The 16138-nt window shown below is 34.0% G+C and overlaps 1 protein-coding gene across 1 annotated transcript in view; it reads left to right on the forward strand.

Annotated features, from left to right (window-relative positions):
• The first annotated feature begins 1791 nt into the window (after positions 1-1791).
• The window catches only part of LOC145667971 (uncharacterized), a 147874-nt gene continuing 133527 nt past the window's right edge, over positions 1792-16138 (forward strand). The window contains exons 1-4 of the mRNA XM_081735396.1: positions 1792-1997; positions 8485-8644; positions 11982-12047; positions 13089-13140. Coding sequence (XP_081591522.1) covers positions 1792-1997; positions 8485-8644; positions 11982-12047; positions 13089-13140 — 484 coding nt within the window. The remainder of the gene's footprint in view (positions 1998-8484; positions 8645-11981; positions 12048-13088; positions 13141-16138) is intronic.

Below are 16138 nucleotides of genomic sequence, written 5' to 3' on the forward strand. Positions count from 1 at the left end.
CCATGACACCTAATGTTTTGTGCGATGAACATATCTTTGTTTTGTTTATCGAATGGACTAGGTTTGATTCGTATGTCCGGATGACACGTTCATGTCAGTTCCTTGATAAAAGCCTTCAAGAAAAGGATTACTTCAATATGTGCAGCTTTAGGTTATTTGGATTTAGTTACTGGTCCTATTACTAATTTAATCTACAAAAATTACTACTTACACATTTTCCAAAAGTATAGGTCATTCATTTACGAGACGAAACGATAAATTTTTGAGACGAGACAAGAAAGTTTTCGAAACAAAACGAAAAAGAAGGTTGCCAAGAATCGAGAGGTGAAAGAGCCACTCAAAAATCGAGACTAATCGAGAGTTGTACAACAGGTTACAAGACGATACTTCTACTTTATCTACCGTCTCATTTATAACACTAATCCTAAGTTCAAATAATGTATCTCTTGTCAACCATCCTCGCAAGAAACCAAATTGAATCTCTTTATTTTGGTCCCTTCCCACAATCTTGCTTCCATCACTCTCTCCTAGAGCTGCAATCTATGGCTCATAAGTTGGATTCCCTTGTTGTTGAAATATTTTGGCATAATTCCGTTGCTTTTTTAAACCAGTATTATGTAACTGCTTCTACATTCTTGTGGCATATTTCCAACATCCTGTTAAAAAGTCAAGTAAACAACTACAGTTTCTATTATCTAATTTTTTCCATGCTTAGATAGAGATAAAGTCTGGTCTTATGTCTCTACTGTCTTTCATTTCTTTCATGGCATTTCCAAGGGCACTCAAGTCCCTGATATGGGTAGATTTTTGCAAGATTCCCTCGGGGTTTCTACATTGATAAGTTTCTGAAGATAGTCCTTTCACCTCTTCTTTATTTTCTTCTCACTTATCAGATCCTCGTTATTTTCATCCTTGATGCATCACACATGCGAAATATCTTTTTTCTGCCTGTCTTTTACATTCCAAAACTTACAAATCTTCTTTTCGCTCTCTTTTGTTTACAGATTGTTTTATAAGTCATGATAAGACTTACAGTACACACTTTATTCATTTAATTAACAAGATCGATGTAGATATTTTGCTTAAAAATAGATTATAAATTGAACAGTAACTGCTCGAAATGTTTGAAAATGAATAATGAATTATTATTATTATTATTATTATTATTATTATTATTATTATTATTATTATTATTATTATTATTATTATTATAGTAATATTAAGTAAAATTTCGGAGCAGGGCGCGCAGCCCTACTTTCATAACTCAATAGCCTTTACTGGAATACAATGTGATTAACTAATTAGAAAATCTACAAATGAATTATATAAGTAGAGTTTCTGAAAACAGCCCTTCTACCTCTTCTTTATTATTCTGGCATGTGAGGAATGCATGGAGTGATAACAAATAAGCCTCTAGAGGAAAATATGTAGTCATAAGAAGAATGATACAAAAACCTTAAATGTATATTTAAGAAAAACGTTAGTAGTATGACTTTCTTTCGATTAGGTGGATTCAACACTTTACACCACTGAAGTTGTAAGAGACATAACATAACATATACTTAAGTAGGATCTAAACCTCTACTCTAGTCTTAATATCCTAAAGACAATTGAATCTTGGATTCACCCATAACGAATTAATCACTTGACCACAAAGGCACATGTAAGGAATCAAGGAATAAAAAAAAGACATTTTGTTAATGTGCTGTTGATATGTTGCTGCACATTCCGCACTGTTGATTTAGCACACTAAGTAACAGAAAATATATATTTTTTTTTTGTTTCAGGAGAATGAATAAAACTGAAGAACTGATACTAAATGCCAAACATTTTGGTTTACTAGATTTCACGGTGTTCGGTGGAATGCTCTGTCTTTCAGTTACTATTGGACTTTACTATGGTTTTTTTGCTAAGCAGAGACAGAACACACCAAAGGAATACTTAATGGGAGGAAAAACGTTGGGAATTTTCCCCATCACATTCTCATTGATTGCAAGGTAGAACCTATCATAATTATACAAAATAATGAAATGAAATTTCCTACACTCATTCTCTATATTGTGACATAAACTGATATTTCTCAAAGCTGAAGTTATTAAAATTAAAAGATTTAGAGGGTACACATTACTTCTTTTAGGATTATTCTTCGTGTGAATGTAATAGCTAGTCACTTTTGATTAGTTATTTAAAATATCGCGAATTGAATAATTTACGACTATGTATGTATTTTTTCTTTATTAAGGAGTCAATCAAACTACAAATGGATTAAATATTGAATTACAAATAAGAATTTTGAGGAGGTTGTTACTTCAAAGCCTTATTACGAACACAAATATGTGTTATTTTTTTCATAAATTGAATGATATACAGATAGTTAAAAGGTAGTGTATACAATGATTTTCCTATAATTTGATTTGGAAATTTGTAGACAAAACAGAATCATTATTGATTGATTTAGATGATGTGGTCACATTTGACATAAGAAGTAATATTGTAACTTGTATGCAAGAGTCCGGGGTTCAAGCCCATTCAAGAACTTTTCTATTGTTATCGGATTTCTTGTTGAAATTTGAAAAATAAAAATTGGTTACTACTTAGTTATACTTCGCATCCGTCCTAATTGTAATTAATATTTTTATTGAAAATAAACAAAATATGTACTTGAAACTAAATTTTTGTATAGATCCTATTTATTGTTATATTACATCCATTTTTACATATGTGTAATATTAATTGATGTGGATATTAGTAGTTTTGGTCAGGTGGACAAATTTTCAATTGTGGAATTTAATGTCCATAACGGTTCATCAACGCATTTCACTGAGTTTGTTTCCACAATCCATGGTTTGATTGAGATTCGTTTTTTTTTCTTTTCGATGAACACTTCTAAATTTCAGCACTATAAGACCGCTGTGCTGTGAGAGTTCATTACACCGTCTTCTTATGTTATAATTAAAATTTACTTAATCAAATGTCATATGTTAGATGATTTGTCAAATTTATAAAAAAGATAGTTAGTCAAACTATCAAAAAAATATAAATCTTTCTATTTTTAATTCGCCTGTCTATGTTAGTCATACGACTGAAATGTAGCTTACTTCAGATATATGGGCGGCTTGGGAACTGGTAGGGGTTACATCTGGTGAAATTGAGTGATTATCTGGAATGGATTCGAATCCAATCTCAGATCAGTATACAGGTAGATTTATTTCGAAAATGTAGTTGCAAGTGCTAGGGAAACCTTGTTTGGTATGTCGCATTGAATGTCATTGCATGGGAATGTTGAACTTTCTTTAACACCTCACTCGAAAGTTGGAACATGTAACTTACAACTGTCTTGCCCTGAGCTTTTCATATGATGACAGAGTATATGAAAAGTATATTCATTACAAATGTAATAAATTTATAATACATATGAAGAGTATATGAATAGCATTATTATAAGAAATATGGAGCGCTTGGATTCCTAGGGTCTAACTCCAAAATTAAAATTTTCTAGGAGTGAAATTTGAAGTTCATATCTCATGAATAATACATATTTCTGTTATGTTGACAAAGTAAAGTATTAATATGTTATTTAGGTTTTATAATTTCGTGTTCACAAAAATCTCTTAAGAATTCCATCTATAGAGGTGAATAAAAGCATTAGTTTATCTTTCACTTTTTTTTTCTTTCTTGGAGTTAAGCTATTTAACGTGGGTTCCTGTCACCACGGCATGGCGCGTCCTCAGGTTGCGGATCGAGGAGAAGGCCTCTAGATATAGAGGTTAGCTGCGAATATACTGAATAAGCAGTCGCGGACAGACGACTAGGAGTGGTCCTCCAGCTTGGGGGTTTGGGTAAGGCTAACACCCTCATCCTGTAAAAAAAGGTACTTGTTCAGAAACATTCACAAAAGCCTCGGACAAGGACTGATAACTTGGCACGACATCAGCAAAAGAAAATGGACATGAGATTTGGAACTTGGAATATTAGAAGTCTTTATAGGGCAGGCGCGTTAAAATCTGTAACGAGTGAGTTAGAGAAATACAGGATGGACTTAGTAGGAGTTCAGGAAGTTAGGTGGGAAGGAAATGGATCTGAGAATTCCGGAAATTTTACGTTCTTTTACGGGGAAGGAAATAAAAATCACCAGTTAGGAACAGGGTTTTTCGTTCACAAACGAATATTACCAGCAATTAAACGGGTTGAATTTGTTACTGACAGACTTTCTTTTATTACTCTTAAGGGACGGTGGTGTGATATTATTGTTTTAAATGTACATGCTCCAACTGAAGATAAGGGTGACGATATAAAAGATAGTTTTTACGAAGAAGTGGAACGGATATTTGACCAACTCCCGCGATACCATATGAAGGTTCTATTAGGGGATTTCAATGCGAAGGTAGGACGAGAGGATATTTTCAAACCGATTATAGGGAACGAAAGTTTGCATAAGGAAAGTAATGACAACGGTGTTAGACTCGTGAACTTTGCAACATCCAAAAACCTAATCGTGAAGAGTACAAAATTCCCACATCGCGACGTTCATAAATACACTTGGACATCACCAGACGGAAAAACACATAATCAAATTGATCACGTTTTAGTAGATAGAAGAAGACAATCTAGCATAATAGACGTCCGGTCGTTTAGAGGGGCTGATTGTGACACTGATCACTACCTGGTAGTAGCGATAATACGGGAGAGATTATCGTTGAATAAAGGTAATATTCAATGTCCGAAAACGGAGAGATTTAATTTAAAGAAATTAGAAGAGAGCCAGGTAAGAGAGGAATACCAGATTGAAGTTTCGAATAGATTCGCGGTTTTAGAAGACTCGGAGTGCACTAGTGTTGAGGATACTTGGATTGAAATTAGAGATAGCATTAAAAGTTCAGCAATAGAAAAATTGGGACACGCGGAAATACGTAGGAACAAACCATGGTTCGACCAAGAATGCATTAAACTAGCAGAGAAGAGAAAACAGGCAAAATTACGGTGGCTACAAAATCCGAATGAAACAACTACACAAAATTTCGCAGATATCAGGCGGAAAACTTCCAAAACTTTTAGAACAAAGAAACGGGATTTTTTGAAAGCTAAAATTAAGGAACTTGAAGATAATAGTAAAAATAAAAATATTCGGGACATGTATAAGGGGATCAGCGAATTTAAGAAAGGCTATCAACCTCGTGCTTATATATTAAAGAAATCTGACAGAACAGTTCTCACCGATACGGATAGCCTCTTAAATAGATGGAAAGATTTCTTTGACGATTTGCTGAACACGCAGCCAAAAACTAATGTGCGTGGAGAAAAGGAGATACACACCGCAGAACCGTATATTCCAGAACCCAATCGAATAGAAGTGGAAGCCGCTATAAAGAAATTGAAGAAACACAAATCTCCGGGTGTAGATGAAATTCCGGCTGAGTTAATTTTAGCTGGAGGCGAAAAATTGTGGAACAAGATGCACAAACTCATTCTCCTTATCTGGAACAAGGAAGAATTGCCACAAGAGTGGAAAGAATCAATCATTGTTCCAATTCACAAGAAAGGCGACAAAACTGACTGTAATAATTATCGAGGCATTTCTCTTCTGTCAACATCCTATAAAATCCTTTCAAATATTCTGTTAGCAAGACTGACCCCTTACGCAGATGAAATTATTGGAGATTATCAGTGCGGATTTAGACGAAATCGATCAACTATCGACCAAATATTTACCATTCGCCAAATACTCGAAAAGAAGTGGGAATACAATACCCCGGTACATCAACTATTTATTGATTTTAGAAAGGCTTACGACTCGGTTAGGAGAGAAACATTATACAACGTTCTTACAGAACTTGGAATACCGAGAAAGCTAATTAGATTAATTAAGGTATGTTTAAGTGAATCCCAAAGTAAAGTCCGGGTAGGAAAATTTTTGTCCACGAGCTTCCACATCGAAAATGGCCTGAAACAAGGAGATGCATTGTCGCCATTATTATTTAACTTTGTGCTGGAATACGCTATAAGGAAAATCAAAGATAGCAACCAGGGCCTAGAGTTGAACGGCATTCACCAGGTTATGGCATATGCTGATGATGTAAATTTAATAGGGGATGATAGGAGAACAGTAGAAATAAATGCAGAGATCTTATTAAACGCTTGCAGGGACATGGGTTTAGAAGTAAATGAAGAGAAAACTAAATACATGGAAGTGCGTCGGGACCGTAATACGGCAAATTGTGGAGGCGTTAAAATATTAAATAATGCTTTTGATAAAGTGGATACTTTCAAATATTTAGGATCAATATTAACAGACGAAAATCATATTCACGAAGAAATTAAATGTCGACTAAAAGTAGGGAATTCGTGTTACTATTCGGTTCAAAATCTCTTGTCGTCGCGAATTCTGTCGAGGAATTTGAAGCTTAAAATATATAAAACGATAATCATGCCTGTTGTTCTGTATGGTTGTGAAACATGGTCGCTTACTCTGAGGGAAGAACATAGACTGAAAGTATTTGAGAACAGGATCCTGAGAAGAATATTCGGACCCAAGAGGAACGAGAATGGGGAATGGCGGAAGCTTCATAACGAGGAACTATATAGTTTATACGGTTTACCCAACATTGTTAGGGTCGTCAAGTCTAGGAGGCTTAGGTGGGCAGGTCATGTAGCTAGAATGGAAGAAAGTAGAAACGCTTTCAAAGTCTTGACTGGTAGACCCATAGGAAAACGACCATTAGGAAGACCTAGGCGCAGATGGGAGGACAATATTAAGATGGATCTCGCAGAGATAGGAATACAAAGTAGAAACTGGATGCAATTAGCTAAGGATAGAAGTCAGTGGAGAGCTTTTGTGAACGCGGCACTGAACCTCCGGGTTCCATAGGCCATAGAGTTAGTTAGTTAGTTAGGAGTTAAGCTATTTGCCACTGAAGTTGTCCATACGATGATATTTACCTATGCACTGAAACCAATTCATGCTCATTTAAGATGTGTACACTCAAGTTATAATTTTTATTCTCCATTACATCTACATTTCTTAAAATTCTTTTCTATTTGCTTACATATAAATATAAGAGTAACGATGTAGCCATTCAGATAGTAGGGAATTATAGCACAGGAGTGAGATCATGTCATAATTTTGATATTTATATTTACTGCTTCATTTATTACAATATTTTTCTTCCACTAACTTGTGTCGCTTGGTCCTGTGTCCAAATGTTTCATCTGCTGATTCGCAGTAGATCTCACACATCCTATCTTTTTACTTCTTTACTTGATTTACCTAGTGGCCTTCTTCCATTCGGGGGAAAATCTAGCACCTTCCGAGGTTATCCATTGTATCCATTGTGAGAACATGAACGGCACACAGAAGACATTTGATCCGCATTAGTCCTATTGTATTCAAGCTGCTATATATAGCTCTTACTCAGAGTTTTATATATATATATATATATATATATATATATATATGTAATACCTGAGCATCGTCATCTCTTACACGACCGAAAATCTTAGTGCTTTTCGCTCAAATACAAGAAGTCAACTGGCATTGTCTTTCCGTATAGAAATTCCCCGACAGATCGTACAACTGAAATTGTTCAGAACAAAATGAACTCTCTATCTTGCTATTCATATTTCTGTTGTGACAGGTGCTTGTATCCTTGCATTAAGTTTTGTGAAACATGTTGCATTTTCTGTGAACATCATTCAGAAGTATTTGAATTCGCATATCCTTTTTTAAGGTTCAGTACCGACTTTTAGAGGTTGAAGTTTACACCTTGTCTTCTTGTGATTCCTGTTCATCGATGGGTACTCAGGCTTTGATTCATAATGGTGTAATGACGATTCTATATTTGTGTATTTTGAGTGCGTAAGTTTAATACTCCGAACAACACGAGATAAGAATTACAAGCATTTTTTTTTTGTTTTCTCTATACCATCTTCACTTTTCGTTTATTTTTCCCAGAGTGTGTTGGTGCTGAATAATTTTCAGTATTTATTCGTTCCTAACTCAAACAAGTTTAGTATGTTCCGGAAAACAAATCCAGATGACTTTCCAATAGGAAGAAGATAATGAAAGTGGTTAGCCAAGACTTCCAATAGTTCGAGACAGAATTCGAATCCCATATTCACAAAATGAATTCATCATCAAAATCTTGTTTTCGTGTAATGTTAACTTTACAATTATGCTTGTAACATCATAATTTTCATATGTTTTTGTTGATTTTTGAAAGTAAGAAATTTATTACTAAATTTTCTTTTGAGTTGGTTGACTAATTTCAACTATTCCTGGCAGGTGGTGAGTATACGATGCATGCGAGTGTTTCATAAAGAAACTATTATACATTTGTCTATTGCTACTATGTTATATCACTAAACTTATCACTTCCAAAATACTATTATTCGACTAAAACGCTTATAAGTAAACTTTATAAGCATAATTTTAATTCAATGTACCACACTAGCACAACATTTATTTTTTTTTATTTGTTTCATTTGAAGCATAATATCATCGATTTCTTTGTTGAGCGTTCCTGCTGAAATATACACATTTGGAACTCAGTACTGGATGAGCACTTTCGTGGAAGCTGCATCTGCTCCAACAATGACTTTTCTGAATTTACCGGTATTTTATGAGCTCCAAATCACATCGACCTACGAGGTAAGTAGTGATGGTTTCAGTAAGTAGTAAATGTTAGTCTACTTTTAGATTATAATTTTTACGCTACAGAGATGTTGCAAAATACTATATGATCCAAACCCTCAATAAGACACCCGACCACACTCTTTAGGTTAAGATAAAAGACATGAAATCAAATGGACAGAGTCAAATGAATGAGACTTTCCACGATAATAAATCAGAAAAAGTTATTTATGAGTTTTTCTTTGCTACTTTATACCAAAATTGGTTCCTATACTTCCCATTATTATTTCGTCTTACGTATTTCCACTCATGCATGTATTTCGAATAAACATTCCACATGACTAGTGACACTTCTACTACCGATGGAACATTTAGATCATGTGAAAATATATGTTTATTAAACTAATCACTTACACTGTAATTTTACGAGGCTTTCTTAAGTAATCGGGAACGGAAGTTATTGGTGTGATGATTTATTTTAACTTTCCTTAATTGATTATAACAATGAATTGATTATAATTTGTTAGTTTAAGAGTAGATTGATATTTAGGTGAAGTTACAATACAATGATTATGATTACTACAAACTTCAAGTGTAATAATTTAAATAAAAATTGATTAATAAGTTGTATTAGCTTATATGAATATGACTCCAAAGAAAATTTCGCTAACTAATTTTGTTATGCAAATTGTCACTGTACTTATTCCACTATAATTAAACAGGATTTTCTGGGATTAAATTGACAAACTTCACATCGTGCTCATATCAGTAGTTGAAGGCAAGAAAAATTTATCTGCGACTTTGGTCGGAAACTCCTAACTACGGAGACAAGGCAACTCTGGAGTAAACAATATATCTGGCCAGAGGATGGATAGACTGAATAAAACAAACAAGAAACTTCGATTACCTGTTCAGGATATCAAAGTTCATTTGCAATTTTGATCCAACATGTCCGCTTACAGAAATAGAGCCAATTGAAGTGAAGATACCCTACGAACAAATTACACTAATTATCTTAAATTGTCCATTCATAATTGGACATTTCTGCTTAAAATCAAAGATAAAACTTTTTTATAGCCTTGAGCTTCTGAAAATGTACGTGAAGTTTGGTGTGTTATTCATGTTCCTACAATTTGACCAATTCCACAAATTACCTTACATTGACTTCATCTCCGTAATTAGGAAGTTTTGCACTGAATGAAATGATGAATATCCTTATTATAAAAGAGAAAGTATCAATACGTGACGAATATTAATTCATAATAATTACCACTTATTACCTGTGTGACGTCAATAAATGATGAAACTGTGCGGTCCATTTGTATATTCCTTAATAAACAATTGTGACAATTGAAAGATTAGAGAATCAATTTAGGGTAATTGTGCCGAAATAGGCCATAATTTATTTAGATTTGACCATTAATGCTTCTGTTATCTCAAGTTAGTTGATGGACAAAATATAAAAAAGAGAAAAACAATTGTAAAATATGCCTACTTTTTATTAAGGATGCAAAATATTACAAATAAGTACAAGTTCCTCTAATGGTTTGGAGGTTTGTTGGTAAAGTTTAAAGGAACCCAATGACCATGCGTTTCTGAGAATATAGGATTGGTGGCTCTCAGTGACCGGGCTTTAAAGCGAGTTGCCACGTTAGAAGAACTTGTAGCTGTCATAGAAAATCTTGAAACCCTACTATATTTCTCCATGTAAAAATAATCTTGAAAGGGACACACAACATTTTTTTTTCATCTTGCAACGAGTTGAACAATATGCAACTTTCTGGGACGACTTGCTTGCTACCTGCTATCGCTCCTCCGCTGACATAAAGCAAAACCCAGTTTCGCCGCTTCCGAAACAACGGATTCTTTTGAACAAGGAGGGGGAGTGAGCCAAAATACACGTTTTTAATGAGGAGGTTCACTGTTTGTCCACTAGAGTGGAGTGCGCTATGGATGGTGATACCTTTCTTGCTTTCAGGAAGTTGTAACATCTAAGCAGTAAATAGAAAGATCGGGTTGCAATTTTTTATGACAGCTACAAGTTCTTGTAGCGTGACAATGTGCCTTTAGAGAGGGAAGTTGTAACTCCCAATGACCGTGTGCTTTAGAGAATTTGGTGATTAAGTGATTCTCAATGACCAGGAGTCTTAGAGGGTTGGAATTTTATGAACAGGGCACGATTGATGTCTTCTCTGGTACGTTATCCTATTTTATCCAAAAATGTCTACTATAGTGACCGGTAAGTAGCATGGCAGCACAAGGTCACTGTAAAACCGGACGAATTCCGAACAGCGATCCTAACGTCAATCAGTTTCTCAATAACCAGCAATGTTGACAGCCCTACGCAATTATTCCAACATCCAATAACAACTACAGTCAATCGCAAAGGGATAAATTATAGATAGTAAAAAAATCCTTAGAAACAGTACAATAAATTAATAACGACATATTTGCGTGTATTTATGTCTTAAAATTTTTTTTGAATTCGAAGTCTATCATTTGATTCAAAATGACGGCATTTATATATTATAATCCATTTTTATTTTAATCCGGATAAATGCGTAATATTTTAAATTTTCATATAACTATCCGGAAACATAACACGATTTACAATAAATAATACTGTATATCTTTAGTTTAACACGAACAATAAGCAACAATTTGTCGTAAATAACATCTCCTTTACACAGAAAATAAACGAAAATTTCACGTCCCTATATTTATCAATAGTGGGTAAGATGAACATAATTGAAATATTTTCGCGTATTTACTAGAATAATATGTTGGTCTTTTATACACAGACGCATACCTCATAACTCTGAGACACTGTAACTTACATTCTGCAGTGCAAAGTAACTTAACTACACTGTCAACCCTGCAACAGAATAATATGGAAATTTACCTCGGACAGCACATTGTGACCATGAGCAGTCATCTACGTGCCTGTGACTATATCTTCGTTGATTTGCCAACCGTTGGGGATGGTAGACAATGTCCACTTCGTGGATGTCGGGGTGTTCAGCACGTGGTGTAGAAACACATGGTTGCAAGTAACATGGTGTAATTTTATAATGTAGAGCAAGGCGAATTCTTGCGGGACGGAACTAGTTAAATCCAATACGTACATTATTTAGTTCGTACTTATATCATTTGAAGTCTAATGTAAATAGTTTTATACGAGGATTTAATATAATTCATTCTAATTAAGAGTAGATGTTACTCATCTAGTTCTCAAATGTAATCAGAATCTGCGAAACATATGTCAAAATTGAAAGATCATCAAAATAACTTAATTTGTATTTTTTACCATGCTTCTACAGTTGGTAAAATATATTCTAATATATTTTTCTTTTAGTATTTGGAAAGACGCTTCAATCGAAAACTAAGACAATTGGGATCAGCTCTATTCCTGCTGAAAATGGTAAAACTTTTTGTCTCCTCTTGAACATTTCTTTTCATAAGTAATGCATAAAAGTAAAATTATGGCCAAATCAAATTGAACTTTACACCAGAAACTATCACTTAATTTCATTCAGAATTACACGACACATGATCATCCGCAGAATTCAATTAGCCTTGTTATGTATAGGTCTCAGAGATACATCGTTTACTTGTTTCTTGAAAATAGGGCATTCATTTGCCGAAAATTAAGAGGCAATTTTAAATAAGAGGCAATTTTTTTCTAAAGAATATCTGTTCATAAATTTTGTTTTGCGTAACTGTAAATGTTTAACAGACTTGCATAATTGATTAGCTTGACCATATACTCTGTTTTCTTCATTCAGTGTATGATACAAGAGTTTAGCATTCCATTCGGCAGAGAGGTTATACGCAACGTGGACCTACATCATAATGCGATATTCGAAGTACATGAGTTCCCGCCGGGATTCAAACGCACCAAAGATACGTACACTAACCATTTAGCCCTGAGAGAACTGTAACGAAATACTGCATCACATGATTTGTACGGTTTATTTTTCTTACAATGTTTTAGTTAGACAGACCAATTTCTGGAAAGCATTGAGTATTGTTTTTCCTTCCCTTGATCACTTTGTTCCAGTAGATGGATATGCCAAGTTCGTAAACTGTGTGAATTGTATGATGTTGTGTGTACCTAGTGACTAAAGAATGTAGTAGAGTACAGTCCACTCCATATAAGCAAATATTGCCTGCCTTAATACTGATTTTCACCTTTTATTAAATGATTTGTTATTTTATTAAATATTCATCATATAAAATAAGAAACGGTCATTGTCATATCACGTTTCATACTTTAAATAGGGTCTATGTTACTTGTAACATATACTACACATGTAACGTTGAAAAACTCGACCGTTTTTTTTTAATTAAATGCCAATTGCTACAGCTTAGCTTGAGAGTTAGCTGCTTGGTGAAGACAAAAAATACATAAATTTAATAATGCTAACTATATTGTTGTTTTTATTATCTCACATATTTCCAGCTTCTATACATTCCAGTAGTGATCTACATCCCAGCATTAGCATTTAACCAAGGTAAGATAATATATTTGTATGAATACTCAGCTTGAACTCTAATTCGTAACTTTCTAAAATTTACCGATTTTCCAATATACAGGATATTTCCAAAGCAATTACCTTATTTTAAAAGGCATATGTATTGGAAAAACACTACAAAAATGGGATAAATGCAAAATACTCACAAAATCTTCAAGTTTTGGTTGCCTTTAACAAATGATCTATATGTCCACCATCAGCAGCACGAACATCTAGACTATAGCTAAATTCCGCCATTTCATCAGCTCTGCAGCTTGGCGATACTAACGACAAATGTTTTTGCGTGCAGGCGAATCAATGCCAAAACGCCGACGAAAAGCATGCTGAACCTAAATCACTGCCTCAGTCTTTGCAAACTGCACCACACAAATCGCCTTCTGTTGAGCGGAAGCATCTTACTTCTGACTGCAAACTAAGAAAACTCATTGTATCAGGGGTAAAAGTGCGGCGGAAGGCCGGAGGATGTCGTCCCCCACTTCCGAAAAATGCATGTGGCGTACCCCACTTTCTAAAAAATTACAATGGGGAAAGATAGGCACATGGCTTCAAGCGTCCCTCTACCTTTTCAGATCCACTTTTACCCCCGAAGTGGATGACATCTAACGACGATTTTCAGAAACTCCATTCCACATCTATTTAAACAACACTTATTTCCTTGCCGGTACGTCCGTGTTCTGTAATAATTATTGTCCGAAATCAAATAATTATTTTTGAAACACGGTGATATTGACATTACACACCTGATTGTAAAGGTATTTGGACCGATGTATTCGCCCAATGTCTGAAATATCATGAAATACTCTAACTACATTTTTATCAAAATTCTGCCCGAAGTAGAAGCAATTGCAATGGAGAAGTGCTTATTGTTCTTGCAGTTCTTCCTCCATTAAGTGTCTTTTTTAAGAACTGCTGTCTTTAGTGTATTATATATATATATATATATATATATATATATATATATATATACTCTACTAGTTAAACTCATTTTTATATTTATGCAAAAGATACCTGTCATTGATTCTCAATATTTCTCCTTATTTTCGTAAAATTATTTTCATATTGTATTGATAAATGATCATCTACAACTTATTCCAATGTCGTTCAATTGTCGTTACATCTTTTACCCACGGGTACCAATGATATTTTTTAACTCTGGATTCCCAACAGGGATACAGGGGTATCTGAATACTTTTTTTTCCAATTAGAAACATCCTTTTTTCTGGCATCAATAATATTGGTATGTTAGTTTACGTTGGGTTGTACTTTCTTAATTTATGCTTGTTTTGTTAGTGTAGGTTAGTTTAGGTTAAGTTTAAGTAGGTTAGGTTAGCGAAACGGAAACGTGTTTATGAGCTATAGAACTGTATGAATTTCGTAATATTTTTGTGGCAGGAAAGTTTGCAATATTGCAATATGAATACAATATTGCAACGATATGTTCCAATAAGCTACAATATTACCTGTACTTGATTTTGCTTTTTACAATAATAAAATACAACAATAAAATACTTAAAACAAATATGGTAACATAGATACCCAAGTGGGGTACAAATGTACCCCAGTGTAGCTTTAGCCACATACATAAGCAGAACATCTTCATCAAAATTGTCATTGAGGAAATAAGTTTCCTTACAGTCCGGCCCACATTGTAACGAACGCTAGTCAACTCGGGTGTCTGTGACATAAAATATGCAATAAAATATATACATTTGTACCCTCCTTTGGTATAAGGTGCGCGAGCGTGAGAGCAGACAGTTTTTTACAGTGATGCGAACAGCGAAGAGTTATTCCTAAATCTTTAAGTTTGGTATTTTTAAAATTCCAATCCTATTAAGAATACTACCTTCCACCGTACTATCACTGTTGCCAGTTTCTCAATTATTTCCATATGTTTATATAATATAGAGCGTTCTCTAAAATTCGTGTACGTTATCGTTATATATATATATATATATATATATATATATATATATATATATATATATATATATATATATATATATGTGTGTGTGTGTGTGTGTGTGTGTGTGTGTGTGACCGTTACTTGAGAAAGTAAAACAGGGAAGCATTAAAATGGAAAACTAAAATTACTATACGGAAAAGAAATATGCAGACTTTCTCATTGAAATCTCTCATTTCGTACTGGCTTGTGTTAACACATGAAAAAAGTAGAATTAATTTTAGATAGTCTATATTGTCTGCAGATTTACAATAATTCACTTTTTTACAAGGAAACATTTTTATCACTTTTTCTGCTTTGAAGATTTTCCTGAAACATTCAGTACTATTATAATCTTGGCACATGTTGAAATAATAACTTTCAGATGAGTATGCAAACCGATATGAATTGGAATATTTCACGACAATATTCACCTGTACACAGCAAAAAATGAGATGTTGAAATACCAAAAAATGACTACCACTTTAGCGTGTTACTTTTGTGTCAATTCAACACCAGCCACATCGCCTTCAGAGCATATCACAAATATCTCGTAACTCGCTGTAAGTATTTGTATTGTTTTTTATTGTTTGGTATGAGCAAAGTTTTGCTAAACATATTTCGCATTTATGGCAAATAACTAATAACATTCTATGTTTTCTGTAATCGGTCACAATAATATTGTTGTAAACCTGTGAATCATCTGACAACAGTTACAGAGATAGCTGTGCTTCCATCTGCTTTCTTTATGTGTCATTCTTGTGTCTCAGCATATATGAATATAAGATGGCAGAACTGTTGTCTGTGTAACTGTTGTCAAACGATTCACAGGTTACAACAATATTATTGTGACCGATTACAGAAAAACTAGAATTATTCGTTACTTGGCATAATTGCTAAAGATATTTCTCAAAGCTTTGCTCATATTAAATGATAAATACAAATGCAAAACCTCTGAGGTAGTAACTAGTTATTTCTGATATGCTCGGAAGGCGATGTCTTGGTGCTGAACAGTAGTCCTCTTGTCTAACTGGGCTT

Source organism: Thermobia domestica, chromosome 13 (assembly GCF_964235325.1).
Source record: "Thermobia domestica chromosome 13, izTheDome1.hap1.1, whole genome shotgun sequence".
In the NCBI taxonomy this organism is placed as follows: Eukaryota; Metazoa; Arthropoda; class Insecta; order Zygentoma; family Lepismatidae; genus Thermobia; species Thermobia domestica.